Source organism: Pongo abelii, chromosome 1, assembly GCF_028885655.2.
Source record: "Pongo abelii isolate AG06213 chromosome 1, NHGRI_mPonAbe1-v2.0_pri, whole genome shotgun sequence".
NCBI classification, from domain to species: domain Eukaryota; kingdom Metazoa; phylum Chordata; class Mammalia; order Primates; family Hominidae; genus Pongo; species Pongo abelii.
Genome location: NC_071985.2, coordinates 5808157 through 5835030, shown reverse-complemented (window position 1 = coordinate 5835030; position 26874 = coordinate 5808157). Strand labels below are relative to the sequence as shown.

The 26874-nt window shown below is 38.1% G+C and overlaps 1 protein-coding gene across 4 annotated transcripts in view; it reads left to right on the top strand.

Annotated features, from left to right (window-relative positions):
• Positions 1-26874, top strand: part of SDCCAG8 (SHH signaling and ciliogenesis regulator SDCCAG8) — a 265497-nt gene that overhangs the window by 24758 nt on the left and 213865 nt on the right. For all 4 annotated transcript variants that reach the window (XM_054550178.2, XM_054550173.2, XM_009247821.4 and 1 more), the window contains exons 5-7: positions 5427-5552; positions 12228-12356; positions 23667-23731. In XM_054550178.2, coding sequence (XP_054406153.1) covers positions 5427-5552; positions 12228-12356; positions 23667-23731 — 320 coding nt within the window. The remainder of the gene's footprint in view (positions 1-5426; positions 5553-12227; positions 12357-23666; positions 23732-26874) is intronic.

Here is a 26874-nt window from a genome sequence, read left to right as displayed (position 1 = left end):
TTCTGTGTGAGCCTGAAGAAAACGTGTGTACTGCTGTTCTTGAATGAAGTAGTCTATAAATGCTAGTTAGATCAGTTGATTGATGCTGTTGTTCATTTCAATTGTGTCCTTTGTGATTTTTATCATTTCTGACAGGGGATGTTGAAATTTCCAACTGTAATAGTGGATTCATGTGTTTTCCTTTGCCTCATACATTTTGATGCCCTTTTATTAGGCACATATACATTAAGACTTGTAACGTCTTCTTGGTGAATGGACCTCTTTATCATTATGTAATGTACCTCTTTATCTCTGATCATTTTCATTGGTCTGAAGTCTGCTTTGTCTAAAATTCATATTGCTACTCCAACTTTCTGTTGATTAGGGTTAACATGATATGTCTTTCTTCATTCATTTATTTTTAATCTATCTGTGTCTTTGTATTTATAATTGGCTTCTTTTTTTTGTTTTTAGATTTCTTTTTTTTTTTGGTTAGAGATGGGGTCTTACGATATTGCTCAGGCTGGTCTTGAACTCCTGGGCTCAAGGGATCCTCCCATCTCAAGCCTCCTAAGTAACTGGGATTACAGATGTGAGCCACCTTGCTTGGCTATTATAGGCTTCTTGTAGACAACATATAGTTTGTTGTTCTTTTTTAACCATTCTGACAGTCTCTTTTAGTTGGTATATTCAGACCGTTATATTTAAAGAGATTCTTGTTATGATTGGATCAATGTATAACACATTTGTTACTATTATCTTCATTGCCTTTATTTTTTGTTTCTTTAAAAAATTTTTCACTCTTTTTCTACCTTCTCTGGCTTTTTTTTTTTTTTTTTTTTTAGAGATAGAGTCTTGCCCTGTTACCTAGGCAATGATGTAATCAAAGCTCACTCCTGGGCTCAAGCAGTCCTCCTACCTCCTGCCTGCTGAGTAGCTAGGATTACAGGCATGCACCACTATGCCTGGCTAATTTTCATGTTTTTTTGCAGAGATGGGGTCTCACTATGTTGCCCAGGCTGGTGTCGAACTCCTGGCCCCAAGTGATCCTCCCACCTCAGCCTTCCAAAGTGCTGGGCTTATGAGGTGTGAGCCACTGCACCTGTTCCTTCTGTGGCTTTGATTGAGCATTTTATATGATTGCATTTTATTTTTTATTTTTGGAGACAGAGTCTCTCTCAGTCACCTAGGCTGTAGTGCAGTGACGCCATCTTGGCCCACTGCAACTTCTGCTTCCTGGGTTCAATCAATTCTCATGCCTCAGCCTTCCTAGTAGCTAGGACTACAGGTGAGCCACCACAACCAGCTAATTTTTGTATGATTGCATTTTTCTCCTGTCTTAACATATCAATTGATCAATTGTACTTCTTCTTCTTTTTTTTTTTTTTCTTTACTGGTAGCCAGTTGATTGATGCTGTTGTTGTTTGCAGTAGATATTTATAACTAACTTGTTTACTTTCAAGTAACCCTATGCCACTTCTTGAATCGTGTACATTCCTTATAACAGAATTCCCAAGCCCTCTCTCATCCTCTATAACATTTCTGTCATTAATTTCAGTTATTCATAAACTAAAATTACTACAAACACTATTGGAATTATGATGTTGAACACAAAGTGTCATCTGTCAAATTAACAAGAAAATATTTTATCTTATATCCACTTATTCCTTCTTTAATACGCTTTTTTTCTTTATGTAGATGGCAGTTTCTGACCTTATCACCTTTTCTCCTTTCTGAAGAACTTTTTTAGCATTTCTTGCAAGGCATATATGCTAGCAATAAATTCCATCAATTCTTGTTTGTCTAAGAAAATATTTTTCTTTCTCTTTTGAAGGTTAATCTTGCTGAATCCAGAATTCTAGGTTCGTGGGTTTTTTCTTTTAACACTTTAAAAATTAGATTCATTTTATTCTCTTCTTGTTTGCATGGCTTCTGCAAAGTACTCCCAGGTAATTCTTATCCTTGCTTCTTTATAGGTAAGGTTTTTGTTTTTTTGTTAGTTTGATTTTTGTTTTTAAATTATTATTATTTATTTGAGACTGAGTCTCGCTCTATCGCACAGGCTGGAGTGCAGTGGCGAGGTCTTGGCTCACTGCAACCTCTGCCTCCTGGGTTCAAGCAATTCTCATGCCTCAGCCTCCCGAGTAGCTGGGATTACAGGTGCCTGCCACCACACTTGGCTAATTTTTGTATTTTTAGTAGAGACAGGGTTTCACCATGTTAGCCAGGCTGGTTTCGAACTCCTGACCCTCACGTGATCCGCCTGCCTCGGCCTCCCAAAGTGCTGGGATTACAGGCATGAGCCACCGCGCCTGGCCTGATTTTTGGGTTTTGTTTGTTTGTTTGTTTACTTTGGCTTATTTTAAGATTTTTCTCTTTGTCTTTGATTTTCTGCAGTATGAATATGATATTCCTCAGTGTATTTTTTGGGGGTATTTATCCTGCTTGGTGTTCGGTGAGCTTCCTAGATCTGTGGTTTGGTGCCTGTCATTAATTCAGGAAATTTTTCAATCATTATTGACTGAAATGTTTCTTCTTTCCCTTTCTTTCCTTTTTTGTGTTCCTGTTTATTTATATATATATACACACACACACATTATATATATTCATTACACCATTTGTAATTGTACTGCTGTTCTTGTATAATTTTTCTGTCTTCAGTTTTTTTCCTTATTGCACTTTTTTTTTGGAAATTCTGATTGACAATTCTTAAAGTTTACTAATGCATTCCTCAGCTATATCCAGTCTACTGATGAGCCTTTCAAAGGCACTCTTCATGTCTGTTAATAGTTTTTTATTTTGAGCATTTTCTTTTCATAGAGTTTCCATCTCTCTGCTTGTATTACCCCACTGTTCTTGCATATAGTCTATTTTTTCTATTAGAGACCTTAACATAGTAATCATAATTATTTTATTTATTTATTTATTTTGAGATGGAGTCTCACTGTGTCGCCCAGGCTCAAGTGCAGTGGCGTGATCTTGGCTTACTGCAACCTCTGCCTCCTGGGTTCAAGCGATTCTCCTGCCTCAGCCTCCCAAGTAGCGGGGATAACAGGCATGCACCACCACCCCCGGCTAATTTTTTTTGCATTTTTAGTAGAGATGGGGTTTCACTATGTTGGTCAGGCTGGTCTCAAACTCCTGACCTCAGGTGATCCTCCCACCTTGGCCTCCCAAAGTGCTGGGATTACAGGTGTGAGCCACTGTGCCTGGCCTTAGTCATAATTATTTTAAATTCCTGGTCTGATAATTTTAACATCTCTGCCTTATCTGAGACTGTTTCTGATGCTTGTTAAATCTTTTCAAACTGTGTTTCAGTCTTTTAGCATGTCTTGTAATTGTTTGATGAATGCTGGACATGACATGTTTGGTAAAAGGAACTGAGGTAAGTAGGCCTTTAGCATGAGCTTTTATGTTTATCTGGCTAGAAGCTAGGCTGTGTTTGCTGTCACCGTACATGTCAGAGGCTAAAATTTCCGTCAGTGTCCTGGTCTTGTCTCTTCTGTTGTCTATGGATTACCCTAGTGAGTTTTTCCTAAATATAGTCTGAGATATGCAGTTCTTTCTGTTGAATTTCTGTGTTAGTATACGGGAGCCCTAGTGATGTGGTCATTAGATGTGGGAGTAGAGGGAAGCATTCAATAGTCCTATGACTAGATCTAAGTCTTTTAGTAAAGCCTTTGCCTTGGGCTGTGACATTCACAAGTGCTTCTCAGTCTCCCCTGCCCTTTAAGTTAGACGAGATAGCTAGAGGAAGCCGGAGGCCCCTTCTCCCACACGGAATGCAAGAGGGGGCTGGAGTTGGATTTCTCTTTTTTTAGGCCGGTTAGGTGGCAGCAGCCCTCCAGTCATTTAGACTCTGGTAAAGTCGTTTCCCTTGAGGCAGGCCTGTTACAAGGGACACAGCGTGCCGAGCATATTTCAAACTGGCTGCTTTTCTTCTTCCTTTAGGTTGCATAACGGGATTTTTCTCTAGTTTTTACTGTGAAAACCTGGTAGTGTCCTGGAGATAAAATTGGGGAAGTGGGGCAGTCCTCCTATGACTGGGTCTTCCTGGAATTTTTTTTTTTTTTTTTTTTTTGAGACGGAGTCTCGCTCTGTCACCCAGGCTGGAGTGCAGTGGCGCGATCTCGGTTCACTGAAACCTCAGCCTCCCAGGTTCAAGCCATTCTCCTACCTCAGCCTCCCGAGTATCTGGGACTACAGGCGTGTGCCATCACACCCAGCTAATTTTTGTATTTTTAGTAGAGATGGGGTTTCACCGTATTGGCCAGGCTGGTCTTGAACCCCTGACCTCATGATCTGCCTACCTCAGCCTCCCAAATGCTGGGATTACAGGCATGAGCCACTGCGCCCGGCCTGGAATTTTTAACTCTCAAACTTGCTGACACTGAGCTTCCAGCAAGTCATCAATTATGGTTTAGATTTTCTACCTCCTACAGAGGTTTCTGATTTCCTCCTGTAAATTCTGTGTCTCAGCGTCCACCCATCTCTTCAATTTTGGGGCAGCTGTTTTCCCTATGACTTCACTTCTCTGATGGATCTAAGAAAAGTTGATTTTCAGTTCGTTCAACATTTTTCCTGTTGGGAAGATGGGAGTGAGGTGTTCCAAGCTCATTACATTCCAGACTGAAAATTGAAAGTCCACAATATTTTTTTAATTACAGCTTTTTATTATAGCTTTGGGTTTTTAAAAAATAATAATTGAGAGGAATTTTCACATGTTGTACAATAGCTTTTGATTACACTAATAGTGAATATTAGGTTAAGTATTATATGATTGATATGTTGATATTATTGAAATGTTTTTCCAGAGACTGAGGTGCCACTCAATAGCTATTCTAATTATTGTTGACCTGTAATTTCTTATGTTACATCCTGTAATTTTAATTGTTATTGATTTGTAATTCTTTATATTACACCCTGTGAGGACAAGGAAATACTCTTTCAGAATTCTCCATGAAATGTTTTACTACAATTCTCTCTTATTTGGCTATCATTTCATAGATAATCATCACACCCGTCTATGCCTTTCTATCTCAGAGCCTCCCTCTATTTAATCTTCCATCAGTTTTTAACAAGTTGATGGTATTTGATCATGAGTAATAATATATCTTATTTTTCAGAATCTACTCCATTCTTTAAAATCTCTTGGATAACCCTTTTAATTAAGGCTTTTCTTTGAGCCTCGATTCCTTGGAGAAAAGGAAATTATCAGAAACGACACACTTTTGTGATATGCCACCAGCAGGCCCATTACTATACCCCAGCCTTCTCTTTGTTATCTAGCTAATGGTTAGGTTGCCTTGTTTGTCTGAATATAATTATATTTCAGGAAAAGGAGAACATAAGTCTTCCATACTTTATATCATGCTGGGTCCTCTAATAATCAACAGATAAAAACACTGCTTAATAATGCTTAATGTATTTGGTTTTGTTTATTATAGGAGGAACTCTCTGGAATGAAAAATAAAATACAAGTAGTTGTGCTTGAAAACGAAAGGCTCCAGCAAGAGCTGAAATCTCAAAGACAAGAGGAGACACTGAGGGAACAAACAGTTCTGGAAGCATCTGTGAGCATTATTTTAAATCATAAATTTTATTTTAGTGTGAATATTCCCTTCTGCCCTCTCTCCTCGCCTTCTTAGCTGCTTAGATTTTCTCCCTGAAGTGTGGCCAAAGTACTAAGTTGGTATTTGTTTGAGACCTCAAATATCAAACTTCACTGTGGCGGAATGAATCCTCAGATGAAATGATCTCGTGATATTTGCTACAGTTTCCTCTCTGAGCATACCATTTCTGCCTTACCATATGGAAAGAGCCCGTCTGAAAGCAGGAAGTGTGTTATACAGGAAGGACTTTGCTAAGTCTAGAAACTGTTCAGAACCTTAACTTAGATTTCTGTTGAATTTCTCTAAATTTTCCTTGAGGTCTGAAATCTAATGTCTAATTAGCTGCATGATGTAGCAGAAAAAATGTTGGCCTTAGGATCCAAGAATCAAAATGTTAGTCTTCCCATTGTCACTAAGAAGGCTGGTGTTTAGCAAGTAATTTTAGAAGGCTTTACATAGCTTAATCCCATATGTCCTTTATTTCTTTATTGGCAATTTGAGAGGATTAACCTATACCAGGAGTTTTCAATGCAAATTCCTGGACTCCATCCCCTGTGAGTCTGATTCACTTGGTCTGGTTGGCTCCTAGGAATCTAAACTTTTATCAAGTTGCCTAAGTGATTCTAATGTCAGTGGCCCAGAGTTTGAAGAACGTGGGGTCAGATTATCTCTATAATTCTGTGACAGAGAATTATTGTGGTGACATTTAAATAGTGCTTAAATCTTAAGACTTATCAGAGTACTTTTGTCTTAAACTTTTTTTAACTGTTTTGCTATAAGATATAGTCACAGCTTGTTCTGCTTTTTGGGACAAATTCAACTTTCCATGCGGAAGTTTTCATACTTGCCTATTCCAGCTTCACTTTGCAGTTTACTTTGGTGGTTTTGACTTTGTCGTCATTAGTAAATCAGCTGTCAAGAAAACATGAAAGTCTTGATGTTTCATTGGGATATCCTCTAATTTTCGTTTTTGAAGTTGTTTTTTTTTAACTTGAATTGATGGTTTATAATCCTTGAGTTGTATATGTTAGGGTTTGCTATTGAGAAGTATAGGAGTGTATTAACTCTGATAAATGAAGTGGGCTAATTAGTATTTCAGTTTAATTTTCTGCAATTGCATTTAAGTTTGTGATCAGTTCTTTTCTCCTCACTGTATAACTTTTTCCTGAAGGTTTGTATAATTATTAGTGGTAAAAACTCCATCTTAGTTGCTTATGATTTTAATGTCAATTTGAGGAAGATATCACCATATAGAAAATACTTAGAAGTAGCTTATTTTAAAAATATTCATTTGCTTTTCTTCCAAACACGTGGTCACTTAGCAAGCAATGATTCAATTATTCATAGTCCTCAGTATTTATGTAATGCCAAAGAAGTGGAAGAAGGGGAAGTGAAGTGAGAAAGGAAATTAGGCAGACAAGTGAATCAGAGGGCAAGAGAAATGAGTAATGCAAAAGGGGAAGGAAATGATGGTCAGAGCACACATTCCTTGCAGCAAGAGCAAAGAAAATGTGCTAAACAAAACTACAGTTAGAATCATAGAAAGGATAAGGTTTTAGAGAGGTTTTGTTGTTTTTTTAAACATTCATGTGAGCTAAATGTAATGCAGATATTGAAATGATTACTGCAGATATGCCAGATGACCTTGATATCTATTTTAATGGTAGTCTTCTGTTATTTGTTGTTGTTGAATTGTTACCCCCACGTTTTACCTGTGTAAGTGAATTGAAATATTTCAAGGCCAGATACAGTGTCTTATGCATGCAATTTCAGCAGTTTGGAAGGATGATCACACTAACGGATGGATCACTTGAGCCCAAGAGTTTCAGACAAGCCTGGGCAACATAGTGAGACCCCATCTCTCTAAAAAAAAAAAAAAAAAATGTAGCCGAGCATGCTGATGTACACCTGTGGTCCCAACTACTTTGGAGACTGAGGTCAGAGGATCCCAGGAGGTCAAGGCTGCAGTAAGCCCTGATCACGCCACTGCACTCCAGCCTGGGCAACAGAGTGAGACCTTGCCTCAATAAAAACAAGACAAACAAAAAACCAGACATTTCAGCAATACATGCATGGTGCTGTGTTACAAATTGTAACATGAATAAAAATGTTTAGGATATCTTAAATATAAAAAATCAAGAAATATCTTCTTTTGGGGGGAAGGGGTTTTTGTAAAGAGTCAATTAAAATGTTGGTGCTAAATCTTCCCTTGCTATATTGAAATTTGCTGATTTCAATATAGATTTTCAGTGTTTCATAATGCCTTTTAAAAAAGATAATTGAGGTGGCCAGGCGCAGTGGCTCATGCCTGTAATCCCAACAGTTTGGGAGACCAAGGTGGGTGGATCACGAGGTCAGGAAATAGAGACCATCCTGGCTAACATGGTGAAACCCAACTCTACTAAAAATACAAAAAATTAGCCGGGCGTGGTGGTGGGCACCTGTAGTCCCAGCTACTTGGGAGGCTGAGGCAGGAGAATGGTGTGAACCTGGGAGGCGGAGCTTGCAGTGAGCTGAGATTGCGCCACTGCACTCCAGCCTGGGCGACAGAGCGAGACTCCATCTCAAAAAAATATATATATATAATTGAAATATTTATATGATGTATTAGGTTCTCTCAAAGGACAGAACTCATAGGATATTATATATATATATTAAGGGGGGTTTATTAAGTAGTATTAACTGACACAATCACAAGGTCCCACAACAGGCCATCTGCAAGCTGAGGAGCAAGGAAGCCAGTCTGAGTCCCAAAGCTGAAGAACCCACAGTCTGATGTACAAGAACAGGAAGCATCTAGCACAGGAGAAAGATGTAGGCTGGGAGGCTAAGCCAGTCTAACCTTTTCATGTTTTTCTGCCTGCTTTATATTCGCTGGCAGCTGATTACTTGGTGCTCACCCAGATTAAGGGTGGGTCTGCCTTCCCCAGCCCACTGACTCAAATGTTAATCTCTTTTAGCAACATCCTCACAGACACACCCAGGATCAATCCTTTGCATCCTTCAATCTAGTTAAGTTGACACTCAGTATTAACCATCTCATATAGTAATAACTAACATTTATTGATGACTACATGGTTATAATGTGCCAGGCACTGTGTCAAACACTTTATTTACGTTATATTACTTCAGATTTGCAATAGCCACACAAGGCAGGTGTTATTATCTCTGTTTTCAGAGGAGTAAATTAAGGTACACAGCTGTTAAGTAACCTAAGTAATTGGCCTAATGTCACAGAGCTAGATAATGGCAAAGCAAGGATTCAAACCCAGGACTATCTAATTCTCTAAATACACCCAGTAGAACCTTAAATTATACCGCCTTTCTGCGTAAGTTAGGAAGAGCTTGTCGACATTGAACCAAACCATCTTTGTTTGCAGAAGATAGAAGTTTTCCCTGGCAGAAAAGAGAAGAACCTCCTTTTTATTGTCTCCTGCTTGTAGCCCTGGACTTGGATGGTAGCCTGCAAGGCTTTCAACTTTTGGTCTAGTTTATGACCTAGAAGTTAAAGAAGCAAGCCATTCAAAAGTATATTTCATTCCTGTCCTGATTTTTCATCACTTTTCCTTCTCATAAAATATTTCCTCATGGAAAGCTTTTTTCTAGAGTTCACAAAATCAAAATAATACGAAAACATGTTATTTATTCAACATTTTGTCATGCGTCCTTCTTTAAAGATCCAGGAGTTTTTTCTTAAGGAGAAAATTTCTCGGCCAATATTTTTCACGTTTGTTTTCATCCCGTCTCTCACCATGGCTCCCGCCCCCCAATCCCCCGCCACCCAATTAAGAAATCAAAGGTTTTGAATGATCTTCAAGGATGTAACGTACTTAGATTTTTAAAAACATCTTGGTTAAGTAGCATTCAAGTTTTTTAAAACTATCTGTGAAAGAACAAAATGTCCATTAGACTAGCAATTCTTTCCAAAGAATGATAATATTTTATATCATAAGTCAGTGATCTGTGGTCTACATGCTTCCTCCAATTTCTCCATAGAAAATTAGTACCACCCTCCTTCATTGATCTCAAAAACAACTTTAAATGCAATCATATCTTAGGGGATTTGATTCTACCGAGAGAATCAAGTGCAGACTCATTCCATGGTGTGGTATACTCTCAAGTCTCTTACTTGATTCTTTAGCTTCATCTTCTGACATTCATCACCTTATATTTTGACCTCTAGTAATGCTGAATTGTCTAAGACCCCCCTGCAGGCACCATGCTGTTCCATACCTCTGTGACGTTTATCATGAGGTTCTCTCTTCTTAGAATGCCCTTTCCATCTAGCTTACCCTTACTTATCCTTCAAGATATCACACCAGTGTCAATTTTTTTCTAGAAAACCTTCCTTGGATTTCTGGGTGCCCTTAGTATCCCTCCTGTGTTTTGGCAGAGGCCCCTGTTCACACCTTTGGCCTAGCACTCACATTATTAAATTGAAATTACCTGCCTGGGTGTGTGTCTCCCTTATTAGACTGTAAACTCCTTGGAGCTAAGATTGATCTTGCTCATTTTTGTCCTCCAAGCTCTTAGCACAGTGTCTGAACACCATAGGTGTTACACAAATGTTTGCACTAAACTGAACTTCCAGAAGAATATGAAATAGAATATCAGAGTACTACTTAAGATGAATGTAGTTTACCACATTCTAGCATGATATGACACTGCAGTATAGTTCAGTGTCTGGGGACCTGTCCTGTCTTGTGACTACTACCATATCCTTTGGCCCTTAGCAAGTGTTCAATAATTATTTGTTGAATTAAATTAATATACATATTTTAATCCTTGTTGTACACATAAATTCCCCAGATCGTTGGGCTGCTTACTACATTGAATGTTGACAGGGTGACAGAGGTTGCAACTAACAATGGGTACACTAAATTCAACTTAGGCATGTTTGGTTTTTTTGATCAGTTTTGAGCCAGTGTTTAATAATGTTTCACATGAAGGACCAGATATCTGGTCATATGAATTTTCACTCCCACATGGCAGTGATTGACTGGAATTGAGTAGTGGCTGCTTCCTTTGGATGGTACACATTTCTGTGGTTTGTCACAGAGCCTACTATTCTTCCTTTTTGAATCCCTGGCATGCAGGCTGCATGTCAACTCTATCACCCTACATGCACCGTTTCTTTTTACTGAAGATAAATATTTTTCTGGAAAGGCAGAAGATCATAATAATAAAGGACTTTAAAGGAAAAAACTGTTCCTTTTTCTCGTAACGCTTCTGACACCAAATGTTTGGGATTGTTTTCTCCTACACCTGGCCATTCTCTGTTTCTCTGTAGATACCAACTAGGTGTCCAGTGATTCAGTTCAATTCTGACACTCACTGTACAGTATCAGACCCACAGGTTAAGGGTTCAGTTCCACATGACTGCCTGCTACTTTAGATACCAACTGCAAATAGTAGGTCTCTTGGTTATCCACAATTCTGTCTGATTTGTCTGTAAATTGGGGGTTCCTACAATCCCTTCCTCATGTGGGATAATCTGCTATAATGGCTCACAAAATTCAGGGAAACACTTTGCTTGCTATTACTGGTTTATTAATATATAAAGGATATAAATGAACAACCAATCGAAAAGACACATAGGGTAAGGTCCAGGCTGGTCCCAAGTAGAAGAGCTTCTGTCTGTGGAGTTTGGTACGCCACCCTCTTGGCATGTGGATGCATTCGCCAACCCAGAAATTCTCTGAACTTCATCATATAGGATTTTTATGGAGGTTTTATTACACAGGCATGATTGGTTAAATCATTGGCTGTTGGCGATTAAGTCAATCTCCAGTCCTTTCCCCCCTTGAGGTGGGGGAGTGGGGCTGTAAGTTCTAGTCTTCTAATCATGGACTGCAGCCACCAGTCATCTTATTAGCATACGAAAGGATACTCTTATCACCATGGAGATCCTAAGGGTCTTAGAAGCACTTGTGTCAGAAACCCAGGACTAAGACCAAATATTTTAACGAAAGATGCCCCTATCACCCATGTCACTCAGGAAATTACAGAGTTTTAGGAGTTCTGTGTCAGGAACCAGGGACAGAGACCACATATATATTTGGATTCAGATTGACAGGTTTCAGATTCTAGTGCTGCCACTTATTAGCCACGTCCTACCTCTGTGACCCTCAGCTACTCTATGTGACTCAGTTTCCTCCTGTGTAAAATGGAGGCAACAATGTAACCTCTCTATCCCATAGAACTGTAGTGATTAAATGAGTTAATATATATGACATACATAAAATGGGGTCTGGAACATAGCAGCATTTTGATAAAAATCATTATTAGCCATGCGTTTATGAAACATGGAAAATGAAAGACAAACTAAGAGAGAGGTGTGTGCTTCAAGAGTATATGTCTTCAGAGGAGTAAAGAATGATTCCATTTGTTGAATGCACTGAAATCTAGCCCTCTTTGCTCATATTTAGATTACTGCCTGTATCTGAAGGAATTTTACTTTGCAACTTGTAGAATATGACCCTAATAGCCTGAAAATGTGAAGTGATTCTTGACCTGTAGTGTAGAAGCATATGCTTTTTCTTTTCATCGTAGGTAAGAATCGGTATTCTATTTGTAAAATATGCATGTTTATTTAAAGTTGAATTCAATTGCAGTTACTGGCATATTTTATTTTAGGGAAACATGCAGAATTCTTGGATTACAACAGGTGAAGATTCTGGGGTGGGCGAAACCTCCAACAGACCATTTTCCCATGACAATGCAGATATTGGCAAAGCTGCATCTGCTGGTGAGCAGCTAGAACTGGTGAGTATTTGGGTGCTTTTCTCTTATACATCTTTTTTTCTTTTTCTCTTTTGTACTTTTTCTTAAATTCTGGTAAAATATATATAACAAAATTTACCATTATAACCATTTTTAAGTGTACAGTTTATCTGCATTAAGTACATTCATAATGTCACTCAATCATAAACATTATCCATTTTCAGAACTTTTTGATCATCTCAAACAGAAACTCTGTACGTATTAAACAATATCTCCATTCCCCTCCCTGCCAACCCCTAATGACCTCTCTTCAACTTTCTGTCTTTATAAATTTGCCTATTTCAGATACCTGACATAAGTGGAATTAAACAATACTTGTCCTTTTGTGTCTCGCTTATTTCCCTTAGCATAATATTTTCAAGGTTCATTTTGTTGTAGCAGGTGTCAAAATTTCAAGACTGAATAATGTTCCATTGTATGTATGTTACCAAACTTTATCCATTCATCTGTTGACTGATAATGGGGTTGTTTCTATCTTTTGACTGTTATGAATAATTCTGCTGTGAACATTGGCATACGAGTATCTATTTGAGTCCCTGTTTCAATTATTTTAAGTGTATATCCAGAAATAGACTTATTGGATCATATGGTAATTCTTCATTCTTTTTTCTTTCTGCTCCTCAGACTTGATCATTTTAATTGTCGTTTCTTAAAGTTCACCGATTCTTTTTTCTACCTGCTCAAATCTGCTCTTGAATACCTTTAATAAATTTTTTATTTCAGTTATTATACTTTTTAGCTCCAGAATTTCTGTTTGGTTCCTTTTTATAATGTGTTTTCCTGATTTTCTTTTGTTCTTTGTCCATGTTTGTCTCTTGGCTCTTTGAGTGTATTTAACACAGTCATTTTAAAGTCTTTCCCCAGTAAGTCTGATGTCTGTGGTTTCTCAAGCATAGTTTCTGTCAGCTTATCCCATTCTTTTGAGTGAGCATGTTTTCCTGTTTCCTTGTATTCCTTGTTATTGTGTTGTTGAAAATTGAGCATTTCACTATCATAATGTGATAACTCTGGAAATCTTTAACTCCTTCTTTTCTAGAATTTGCTGTCTTATTTTACTGTTGAAGGCTGTAATAGTCCTTTTGTTTTGAGACATTTCCATACTATTTTTGTGAAGACTATTCCACATCATGTGTGATTATTGAAGTCTTCGTCTATTAGCTCATGTTCAGCTAATGTTTGACAGAGATTTCCTTGAATTCCAGGAGCTGAAAACAAACACCCTCCACTCCCCCCAAAACGTGGGGGTGGTGGGGGGGAGAGAGAGAGAGAGAGAGAAAGAGAGAGAGAGAGAATAACCCACCTCTCCCAGTCTTTTTAGATTGACTCTGTGCTGGCACATTCTTTTCCCATTTAACCAGGCTTGTTCTGAGCCTAAGGATCAGCCATAGGTGAAAGCTTATAGTCTTCTCAGGATGTTTCTGAGTGTGTATCTTTCCTAGGCATACTGTGACTTTCTAAATTCCCCCCCACACAGCTGCTTTTGAACGTCCTAATTTCCCAAAGCGTCAAAAACAATTCTATTTTAAGACCAAATAATACTTTTCAATTCTTTGATGTATGTAACAGACGTTTATTCTTCTCTTGCTAACCTCAAGTCTTCTTTGCATTAAATTTGACATGTCAGAGTTGATCAACGATGATGAAAGAGTGAGATTAACACTGTAAATGGAATGTTCCAGGGGAAGATAGAATGAATCGTAGTTCAGGTTCTCATTATCATCCACAGATGTTATAGTTTTCTAAACATTACTTCTGCCCAGTCGCGCTCTCCTGTCTTAGTCCCTAATCCAAGCTTCATTCTACTTGGGAAAGAGTACCCTTCTTCAAAAAAGAAAATTGGAAAGACTAAGTAAATTGTATCTTTTTTTCACTATGTGAATAATTTACAGTAGCTACTTAATACCTACAGGATAAAGACCAATGCCTCAAGTCATCCACAATTTGCGTCAAACTAATGTTTGAGACTAGTTTCACACTCTTCTCCTGTCTTTTGTTTTTTGTTTCTTGTTTCTTTTTGAGACAGTCTTGCTCTGTTGCCCAGGCTGGAGTGCAATGGTGCCATCTCAGCTCACCACAACCTCGGCCTCCCGGGTTCAAGAGATTCTCCTGCCTCAGCACCCCAAGTAGCTGGGACTACAGGCGTGCACCACCATGCCCGGCTGATTTTTGTATTTTTAGTAGAGACGGGGTTTCACTATGTTGGCCAGACTGGTCTCAAACTCCTAACCTCGGCCTCCCAAAGTGCTGGGATTACAGGTGTGAGCCACTGTACCCAGCCTCACTCTTCTCCTGTCACTCTTACAAATCTTATCTGTAGGCATGCAGACCACTCACCAGTTGCTGCTTCATAAATTTATAATCCACTTTCATTTCTCTTTGAAGAACTGGCTTTGGTTTATGCAGTCCTCCCTCCCCAAAATGTTCCCTTCTTACCCTCTACCTATTGAAATGTTTCCAGTCTTCGGGGTGTAGTTGAAATGCGCCCTCTCATTCTGCTTTCCCGATTAGCATGTCTTCTCTCTTCCCTTTTCTGCATTAGAATTCCTTTCTCTTTTATGCCTCCCCCTAGCACTGTGTTTATGACTATTGGATACTCATCTTTTTTCCCTGTTTGTGAAAAAGGTCAATTTCTGCATTTGGGTGCTCTACCTCACAAATGTTTTTCACTTTTTCCAAGGGTTTCATTCTGGGACTTTTCTGGGACTTTTCCAAGGGTTTCATTCTGGGACTTTTCTTTCTCTTGTATCTTTTCCCTCTCAATGGTTTATTCTTTTTATTTATTTATTTTTTTGACATGGGATCTAGCTCTGTCACCCAGAGTGGAGTGCAGTGGCTCAATCTCAGCTCACTGCAACCTCTGCCTCCTGGGTTCAAGCAATTTGCCTGCCTCAGCCACCCAAGTATCTGAGACTACAGTCATGTGCTACCACACCTGGCTAATTTTTGTATTTTTGGTAGAGATGGGGTTTCGCCATGCTGCCCAAGCTAGTCTCAAACTCCTGGCCTCAAGTAATCCACCATCCTCAGCCTCCCAAACTGCCGGGATTACAGGTGTGAACCACTGCACCCGGCCAATAGTTTATTCTTAGCAGAATATGTTCTTTAATAGCTCCCATAAAGCAAATAAACCCAAAATATATTCTCCTGACCCTACATTCACTTCCAACTATCACCCTACGTCTACGTTCTCCTTTTCATACCAAAATTTTTCCAAGCAGTTGTCTATATTTATGTCTCCACTTCTTTACCTCCTATTCTTGCTTCAGTATGCTTCAGTTGAGCTTCGTCTCCCTGTAGTCCACCCCAACTGCTCTTTTTAAGGTCATTAATGACTTCCAGCTATCAGTCCTCATTGCTCTAAACCTAGTAGCAGCTTTGTATAACATGTACATTTGTTCACTATACCCTCCTCCTTTATATTTTCTAAGACACAATTTAACATAACATTCAGTAAAGTACACAAAACAAAAATTTACAGCTCAAAGATTTATCTGTAAATGAACACCTATGTAATTATCACCACTTTATGCTTCTTCCTAGTTACTGCCCCTTCATGCCTTTAAAGATAATCATGATCCTGAATTTTCTGAAAAATACTCAAGAATGCATCGTTAAACACTTTTGAGTTCTGTTTTTTCAATGTTATATAAATGGAATTGTATAGTATGTATTCTTTGTATCTGGCTTCTGTTGTCCACCATTATATTTGTTAGATTCATCCATGTTGTTGCGTTGGCCGAAGTTTGTTCATTTTCTTTGGTGGGTCTGCTATATGAACGTATGACTTCATCCATCTGCTGTCAAGGAACGTTTGTGTTGTTTTCAGTTTGCAGCTGTTGTGAGCAGTGCTGCTATGAACATTCTTTCATCTGTTGGTGTGTATGACACAAATTTAGGTTGCATATGTATGTTGGATTGGAATTTTTGGTCTCAGGATATGTCTGTGTTCAACTTGAGTAGGTAATGACAGCCTTCCAAGGGGTTTTATCAGTTTACACTCCTACCCATACAAGGGGTTTTATCAGTTTACACTCCTACCAGTAGTACATGAGTTATACCTTTGCTCCATGTCCTTACTAATCATATAGTATTGTCGATTTTTCTGGGGAACTTATAGTGCTATCTTGTGATTTTCATTTGCATTTCCCTAACTACTAGTGTGATTGAGTATTGTTTCATATATTTATTGTCCATTTGATGCCTCTTTTGTGAGCCGCCTATTCAGATATCCTTCTTCTTATTTTTATTGAGGTATGTATCTGACATATTTATTTGGGGAGGTCTTTATATACTCTGAATGCAAGCCCTTTGTCAGTATATGTATTATAAATATATATTCCTACGCTGTGGCTTCACTTGTAACTCTCTTGATAGTTTGCTTGCTTGGTTGCTTTGATGGCTAGAACTTCAGTTTGTTTTCCTTAATTATGCAGTTGTTTTTTATGTCCTTTTAAAAAAGTTTTTTTCCAACTACAGTCATGAAGATATTCTTCTACATAGTCTTCTAGAAATTATAAGTTTCACTTTTTTTTTTTTTTTTTAAGATGGAGTCTCACTTTGTCACCCAGGCTGGAGTGCAGTGGTGCGATCTCAGCTCACTGCAACCTCCACCTCCTTGGTTCAGGCAATTCCTCAGTCTCAATCTTCCAAGTAGCTGGGATTACGGGCGCATGCCACCATGCCCAACTAATGTTTTTGTATTTTTAGTAGAGATGGAGTTTCACCATGTCGGCCAGACTGGTCTCGAACTCCTGACCTCAGGCAATCCACCCGCTTTGGCCTCCCAAAGTGCTGGGATTACAGGCATAAGCCACTGCACCCTGCCTTTTTTTTTTTTTTTTTTTTTGAGACAGAGTTTCGCTTTTTTTGCCCAGGCTGGAGTGCAATGGCACAATCTCAGCTCACTGCAGCCTTTGCCTCCCAGGTTCAAGCGATTCTCCTGCCTCAGCCTCCCGTGTAGCTGGGATTACAGGCACATGCCACCACGGCCAGCTAACTTTGTATTTTTAGTAGAGACGGTGTTTCATCACGTTGGCCAGGCTGGTCTTGAACTCCTGACCTCAAGTGATACACCTGCCTCGGCCACTCAAAGTGCTGATGTAAGCACCATGCCCAGCCTATGGTTTTACTTTTTGCATTTAGATCTACAACCTACCTGGAATTTATTTTTGTATATAGGGTCATAGTTTGTTTTTTTCCTATGTGTTTATACATCCAAGCACCATTTCTTGGAAAGGTAGTCCTTTGCCTTTATGATAGTACCTTTCTCCTAAATAAATTGTCCATATATATTTGGGTCTATTACTGGACTGTGTTTTAGTTAATTGCACTAATACTATACTGTCTTGATTGTTATAGCCTGAAATCTGGCAGACCAAGTCTTCCAACATTGTTCTTTATCCTTTGGCCTTTAGCATTTCCAAATACAGTTCAGAATTGTGAAGTTCCAAAAGTCATTTTGGGAATTTGATTGAGATGGCTTTAAATTATAGATTATAGGTCATTTGAGAATCAACATTTTATGATATTATCTAATCCTTGTAAACTGCATATCAGTCCACTTATTTGAGTCATCTTTAATTTTTGTCAATAACCTTTCATAGTCTTCTGAGTAAAGGTTTCATACACCTTTCATTAGAGTTATTCCTGACTTTTTACTTTTTATGCTATCATAAAGGACACATATCTTCCAAATTTTTATTTTCTAACTCCTCATTGCTAGTATAGAGAAAAACACATGAGTTTTGTATTTTGATTGAATGTCACTTTCTTTTGATTAGTGTTAGCATGGTATATTTTTTCCCTCCTTTTACTTTTAACCTATTTGTATCTTTTTTGAAGTGAGTTTTTATAGAAAGCATATAGTTGGGTTTTGCTTTTTTATCCAGTCTGACAATATTTGCTTTTTTTCCTCCCTCCCCCACCAAAGGCAGGGTTTCGCTTTTGTTGCCCAGGCTGGAGTGCAATGGCATGATCTTGGCTCACTGCAACCTCTGCCTCCCAGGTTCAAGTGATTCTCCTGTCTCAGCCTCCCAATTAGCTGGGATTACAGGCACATGCCACCACGCTCGGCTAATTTTTGTATTTTTAGTAGAGACGGGGTTTCATCATATTGGTCAGGCTGGTCTCGAATTCCTAACCTCAGGTGATCCGCCTGCCTCGGCCTCCAACAGTGCTGGAATTACAGGCATGAGCCACCGTGCCCGGCCATATTTGCTTTTTAATTTGGGTATCTAGACCACTGACATTTATTGTGATTATTTATACAACTCAGTTTAAATACACCATCTTGCTATTTGGCTTCTTCTTTACCCATCTCTTATTTGTTCCCCTTTATCTCTTTTTCTGTCTTCTTTGAATTTTTTTTTTTTTTTTTTGAGATGGAGTCTCACTCTGTCGCCCAGGCTGGAGTGCAATGGCATGGTCTTGACTCACTGCAACCTCCGCCTCCCAGGTTCAAGCAATTCTCCTGTCTTAGCCTCCTGAGTAGCTGGGACTATAGGCGCATGCCACCACACCCAGCAGATTTTTGTTTTTGTAGTAGAGACGGGGTTTCACTATGTTTGCCAGGCTGGTCTTGAACTCCTGACCTCGTGATCCACCCGCCTCAGCCTGCCAAAGTGCTGGGATTACAGGCGTGAGCCACTGTGCCTGGCCATGAATTAATTATTTTTATGATTCCCTTTTGCTTTTTTTTGTTGGTCTGAAAAAAATCTTTAGTACCAGTATTCACTTGATTGCTCACTTCAGAAACCCAGGATTATTTTTAGTGTATTTTTCTCTCCTATATCTATTCTGTCATAAAATTCTGTCAGTTTTTCTCTTAAATATGTCTATACTAAATCCTTTCTTTTTAATTCCTACTGCTTGATTGCTTTTGTTCATGTGCTTATCTCTTACCTATGTATTTGTAATTACTGGTTTCCCTTTCTTCACACTTCAATTATGATTTAAGACTCAATTCTGATAAAAAGTTTTGAGTGGCCCACCAGTGTTTCTTCTAGAGGGAAAGTACAGGAGACATGTGTACCAAATAAAAGTCTTGATATTTTTATTCTCCTTGTGGCCCACCTTTACCTATTTTGCCCATCTCCAACCACCTCTCCACCTCACATTTTACATTCTAGCGATACTGATCTACTTACTTTCCAAACATGGTTTGGACAGCTTCTGTGCCTTCTGCTCTACTGGAAATTATCCTTCAAATCTTAACATTTCCTCTGTGAGGCCTTCTTTACTTCTCTTTGGCTGGATTAGGAGTTCCTTCCTCTCTAAATTTTTCAGTTTCCATATACTTCACTAGAGCAATTTATGAACAGTTCACCCTTGAATAATATAGGTTTGTATTGTGTGGGTTCACTTATATGTGTATTTTTTTCAAGAAATGTATCAGAATTTTTTTTGAGATTTGTGGCAATTTAAAAAAACTTGCAGATGAACCATGTAGCCTAGAAATAAGAAAAAATTAAGAAAGAGGTATGTCATAAATGAATGAAATATATGTAGCTAATAGTCTATTTTATCATCTACTACCATAAAATATACACAAATCTATTGTAAAAAGTTAAAATTTTTCAAAACTTAGGTACACTGTCACTTACAGACTGTACATGGAGTCATTCTCAGGAGGAATGCAAAAAACATAAAGATGCAGTATTAAATTATAACAGCATAAAGTTAAATGTAGTACATACTGTACTACTATAATAATTTCATAACCACCTCCTATTGCTATTGTGGTGAGTTCAAGTATTTCGAGTGTCTGCTTAAAACATCGTGTGACACCAGTTAATCTCTGCATAAACAGTTTGTCTTTCCAGTAAATTGCATATCACAATAAAAAGTGATCTCTTGGTGGTTCTCATGTAGTTTTCATCATGTTTAGTGCAATGCTGTAAACCTTGAATAACACCATGAGGCCCATACAAAGTGCCACTAGTGATGCTGGAAGGGCTCCCATGAAGCAAATTCATGACATTACAGGAAAAAGTTACATTGCTTGATATGTTCCATAGATTGAAGTCTGCAGCCCCATTTCAAGTCTGTTGCCCCATTTCAAGATAAATTAATCCAATATAAGGACCATTGTACAAAAAGAAAAGGAAATTTGTAAAGCCATCACTGCAGCCATGCCAACACGCACAAAAACTTTGTACTTTTGCACAATGTTTTGTACAAAGTTTGCACAACGTTTTGCACAAAGTTTTGTACAAAAACTTTGTACTTTTGCACAATGTATTTTTATCTGTCATGGAAAATGCAGATTTTATATGGGTACAGGATTTCTATAAGAAAAGCATACCTGTAGACTCTAATATAATTTGAGGAAAAAAAAGAAGTCATTTTATGACAACTTAAAACAAAAGGAAAGTAAAGGTATAAAGCTGGAAATTTTAATGCCAGCAAAGGATGGTTTGATAATTTTAGAAAGAGATTTGGCTTTAACAATGTCAAGATAACAAGAGAAGCAGCTTCTGTTGACCAAGAGGCAGCAGACAAGTTCCAAGATGCCATTATGAAAATTATTTAGGAGAGGCTGGGTGTGGTGGCTCACACTTGTAATTCCAGCACTTTGGGAGGCTGAGGTGGGCGGATCACCTGAGGTCAGGAGTTCAAGACCAGCTTGGCCAACATGGAGAAACTCTGTCCCTACTAAAAATACAAAAATTAGCTGGGCATGAGGTCACGTGCCTGTAATCCCAGCTACTCGGGAGGCTGAGGCACGAGAATCACTTGAACCCAGGAGGTGGAGGTTGCAGTGAGCCAAGATTGCACCATTGCATTCGAGCTTGGGTGACAGAGTGAGAATCTGTCTCAAAAACAAAACAAAACAAAAAAAAGGACGAAAATTATTTAGGAGAAATGATATCTGCCTGAATAGGTTTTTAATGCAGATGTAAGTGCTCTACTCTGGGGGAAAAAATGTCACAAAGGACATTTATTAGTAAGGAAGAGAAGTGAGCACCAGGATTTGATACAGGAAGGGATAGGCTAACTCTACTGTTTCGTGCAAATGTACTCAGGTTTATGATCAGGATTGCCCTTATCTATAAAGCTCCTAACTCACGAGACTTGAAGGGAAAAGATAAACACCAACTGCTAGTCTTTTGGTTGTGCCACAAGAAGGCCTGGACAATGAGAAACCCTTTTCTATACTGATTTCATTGATACTTTGTCCCTGAAGTTAGGAAGTACCTTGCCAGTAAGAGACTGCCTTTTAAAGTTTTTTGATATTGCACAATGGCTCTGGCCACGCAGAACCCCATGAGTTCAACACTAAGGGCATCAAAGTGGTCTCCTTGCCTGCAAACACAATGTCTCTAATTCAGCCTCAAGATCTAGGCAGTCATAAGGACCTTTAAGGCTTATTACACATGGGTACTCTATGGAAAGGATTTTCAACACAATGGAAGAGAACCCCAGTAGCAAGAACATCATGAAAGTGTGAGAGGATTACAGCATTGAAAATGCCGTCATTGTTGTAGAAAAAGCCATGAAAGTCATCAAACCTATAACAATGAATTCCTGCTGGAGAAAACTTTGTCCAAATGTGGTGCATGATTTTATAAGATTTACAACAGTCTGTCAAGGAAATCATGAAAGAGATTGTGGATGTGGTGGAAGAGGTTGGGAGTGAAGGGTTTCAAGATAGAGATCTTGGAGAAATTCGGGAGCTAATAGACACCCCACAAAGGAATTAACAGAAGATGACTTGATGGAGATGAGTGCTTCTGAACCAGTGCCAGAAAATGAGGAAGAAGACATAGAAGAAGCAGTTCCAGAAAACAAATTGACATGAGATAATTTGGCAGAAGGGTTCTGATTATTCGAGACTGCTTTTGACTTCTTTTATGACGTGGACCCTTCTATGATATAGGCACTGAAACTAAAGCAAATGGAAGAAGGATTGATATCATATAGAAACATTTTTGGAGAAATTAAAGAGCGTAACAAAGTGAGACAGAAATTACCACGTGTTTCCATAAAGTTAACTAAGTTTGCCTGCCTCTCCTGCCTTCCCTCCTAACTCCTCCATCTCTTCTGCCTCTGCCATACCTGAGAAGACAAGACCAACCCCTCCTTTTCCTCCTCCAACTCAGCCTACTCAATGTGAAGATGGTAGGGTGAAGGCCTTTATGATGATCCACTTCCATTTAATGAATAGAAAATACTATTTTCTTTTCCTTATGATTTTCCTAATAACATTATCTTTTCTCTAGATTGCTTTCTTGTAATAATACAGTATATAATACATATAGCATACAAAATATGTGTTAATTGTTTATATTATTGTTAAGTCTTCTAGTCAATAGTAGGCTATTAGTAATTAAGTTTTGGGGGAGTCAAAAGTTATACATGGGGCCAGGCACAGTGGCTCACGCCTGTAACCCCAGCACTTTGGGAAGCTGAGGTGGGCAGATCACTTGAGCCCAGGGGTTCGAGACCAGCCTAGCCAACATGATGAAACCCCATCTCTACTAAAAATACAAAAATTAGCCAGGCGTGGTGGCACACGCCTATAATCCCAGCTACTTGGGTGGCCGAGGCACAAGAATAGCTTGAATGCAGCATGTGGAGGTTGCAGTGAGCTGAGATTGTGCCACTGCACTCCAGCCTTGGCGATAGAGTGAGACTCTGTCTCAAAAAAAAAAGAAAAAAAGTTATACATGGATTTCCAACTGTACAGGGGTCAATGCCCCTAACCTCCATGTTATTTAAGGGTCAACTGTGATTGAAATTCTTCATTTTTCTATTCCTTTCTGGGATATTTTATAAGTAAGTTCCTTGCAGTTCAAGCCACCTTCATCTTAGATACACAATAAATATTTGTTGAATGAAAGAATAACTGGATACCAACAGAGGCTTGTAGGAGTTAGTCTATCATCACGTGATATAAAACTTTACTTTTGATCATTCATCTAGCACATATTTATTATATGTCAAATATTCAACAGCCACAATGAAGGATTCTAATAAGATTTGATCTTTGCCCTAGTGGACCTTATGGGTTACAACTGTTTTTCCCCAGAGTCACACTTTTAGGGATAAGACCTGATATATGCAATTTTGAAAGACAAAGAAAATCAATTTTATGACTCAGCAGTTCTTTGCAGGCATTCACACAATAAAAATAGAAAATTTCAGGTGGACTAGGGAAAATATTTTCTAAGAAGACATGTTTCCCGCATGTTGGGTAAAAAGAAAAAAATTGAGTTTAATATTAAAAATTAAAGTTTACTTATAAAATACAGGACATAGAGAAAAATGTACTTCTATTTTTCTTTTCTATAGGAGAAGCTAAAACTTACTTATGAGGAAAAGTGTGAAATTCAGGAATCCCAACTGAAGTTTTTGAGGTAAAGTGAAATCGTCCATTTATATTCATACCAAAAGCATAATGATCTTAAAATATATTTGAATGTTTGCTGAACTTCTAGTTTTAGTCATTATCAGACTTACTTGATGACATTTTATATACACTTTAAAAAATTTCCTCAGATTATTAAAGGATAAAAGGGCCTAAAATTGAGTTCTTTTCCAAATCACATTCCCATTTCTTCATCAGTTGTAAAATATTTGTGTTTTCTTGTAGAAATAAGAATCACGGCCGGGCGCGGTGGCTCACGCCTGTAATCCCAGCACTTTGGGAGGCTGAAGCGGGCGAATCATGAGGTCAAGAGATTGAGACCATCCTGGCCAACATGGTGAAACCCCGTTTCTACTAAAAATACAAAAATTAGCTGAGCGTGGTGGCGCACGCCTGTAGTCCCAGCTACTTGGGAGGCTGAGGCAGGAGAATCGCTTGAACCCGCGAGGCGGAGGTTGCAGTAAGCTGAGACCACGCCACTGCACTCCAGCCTGGCGACAGAGTGAGACTCCATTTCAAAAAAGAAAAAAAAAAAAAAGAAATAAGAATCACTAACTGCTCTTGTAGAAATTATGATATTCAAGAAAAATAATGAAAATAAAGCACTTTAGTTTTCAAATTATTAGTATTTTTTCTCTGTAGTCTTCATCTAATTTTAAAATTGCAATGATAATATAATAGTTTGAGTATTTGTATACATGATGAATTTGAGTATATATGACAAATATTCATGTACTTTTTATAGAATCTATCTATTAGACATCCCAGTAAGACCTATATATTATAGATTAACCATTAGTGATTTATGTATAATGAGTAGAAAAAGCAGGAATTAATATTTTTGTTGTTAAAGATTATTTTTAAATAGTAGTAATGAAGTAATTTTAAATCAAATAAACTTTGAAATACTGTTTATAATTTTATTTTAATAAGTCCGATTTGAAATTTTAAAATCTTCCAGGCCATATCCTATCTAGAGACATAACTAGAGTAATACTAAGAGCCAGAACTCAGCTGATTGTGGTGGCTCACGCATGTAATCCCAACACTTTGGGAAGCCAAGGCGGGTGGATCATTTGAGGTCAAGAGTTCGAGACTAGTCTGGCCAATATGGTAAAACCCTGTCTCTACTAAAAATGTAAAAATTAGCTGGGTGTGGTGGCACACATCTGTAGTCCCAGCTACTCAGGAGGCTGAGGAGGAATCACTTGAACCTAGGAGACGGAGGTTGCAGTGAGCCAAGATCATGCCACTGCACTCCAGCCTGGGTGACAGAGGGAGACTCTATCTAAAAAAAAAAAAAAAAAAAAACAGAGCTAGAACTCATAGCTTTCACTGTACATGCTCGTTTATTTTTTAAATATTCTTATGTTTTTCATAGATTACCCTGATTAGTTTTAGGATTTCTCTAGAGATTTTTACTTTTTTACAAAGAAACGTTAACATTTAAAAAATACTCTAATTTTTGCTTTCATGCTTTTTGTCCTATTTTATTTTATTTTGATTTTTTTTACAACTTGATTCTTCAGCTTTTAAAGTGATGTATTTCTAGATCATTGTACTGAAGGGAATGTGACTTATTTTGTCTCATTCAGAATCCATATATTTCATCTTTAATTACATTAACATACCAACTTGTAATGAACTAGACTTTGTTCTCTGAATCCTTCTGTTTCTTCATTTTCTTTTACTATAATTTAAGATTATTTAAAGAGGCATTTTCATAAATAAATAAAATCAGTCTTCTTTTCAACTTTTCTTTTTAACTTTCTCTTTTGCCATTTCTAGTAACCAAATCTACTTGAGTGTTTTGAGTTTGGAGCTGGCCAAAATTAGTAATGGGGACCCTTTGACTTTGGAATGTGCTTCCCAAGTTCTTTTTATAAAGCCTTTGAAAGTCAGACGTTCCCTACATGATACTGAAAAAGAAAACTTATCATGTTGCTGTTATTATTTTGGGGATAGGGTAGAAGCAGCTCCTTTTTCTTCCCCTCAACTTTGGAATGCCATTCCAAACTTTTTCTTTAACCCTTAGATTGCCTGTGAGTCTTTTGTGCCTCTCCTGGGTTGCTTGAAATCCCCCAAAATCTCAACGGTTGTCTGACAGCCAGGCTGTTGCCTTCTCCTCTGTGACAGTGAGCCAGTTAAGATGGCCACAGTCCCTGAGCATGGAGACTCTGACAATGACAACAGAGAGTAGACAGAGATGGAGATAAAGTTCCTGCCTTCAGTAGTCTCATTTTTCAGCTAGAAAGTTTTTTTTTTGTTTTTTTTTTTTTAAAGTACAAAAGAACCATCTAGGCAAGGAAGCTCAGTTGCCAAGGTGACTTTAGCGCAGCTTTACTGGGATAAGGTAGGAAAATACAATCCATGTACCAGTCATTTAATCCTTAAAAAGTCACCTTGGAGAAAAACCTCATCCAGAGGTGAGCTGATAAAGTAAAAACAAACAAAAACTGCACCCACACCCACACTCACACCACCCCCACCCCCACCATTCCCCAGCCCTTTCTGTAGCAGTCTGTATGTTTCCAGCTAATAGCTACTACCCCTGAAATCGTATGACTGGCAAGTTCTATGTAACTTCCTTCTGTAACTTACTTTCTTTTGAAACAGATCTTTGTAGAAGTTCGTTGTTAGATAATTATCTATCTAACAGTAATGTTTTCCTCCTGAAGAAAAATGGGCAGTAATAAACTAGTCAAGGATAAAATCCCATGTTTTTTTATGTAAACTTTTAAGACACTCTAAAAATTTTAAGAGATTAATGCTTGAAATAGGGTATTTTCCTCACCTCAAGTGTGTTGTCTTATATTACCCCACCCCTTTTTTAAGGAAAATGATTTGGGATTTATATTTGGAATTTTATTTTTGTTTTGTGGTTAATATAACATTAATGGAGGTTGGATCCTGGGACAAGAGAGCCAGTATCAGGCAGATTCTAATCTATATTAAAATCTTACAAGAACTTAAGCTAATTATGTAATTTATTCAAGTCTCATCATATTCAATGTGTCAATTAGAATCACCACACCAAAGTTTCAGGGTCGTGGTAAAAATTAATAAGGTATTGGATGTAAACTAAAGCATAAGGTGAACACCCATAAGCGATAGTAGTAGTTAACATTTTGA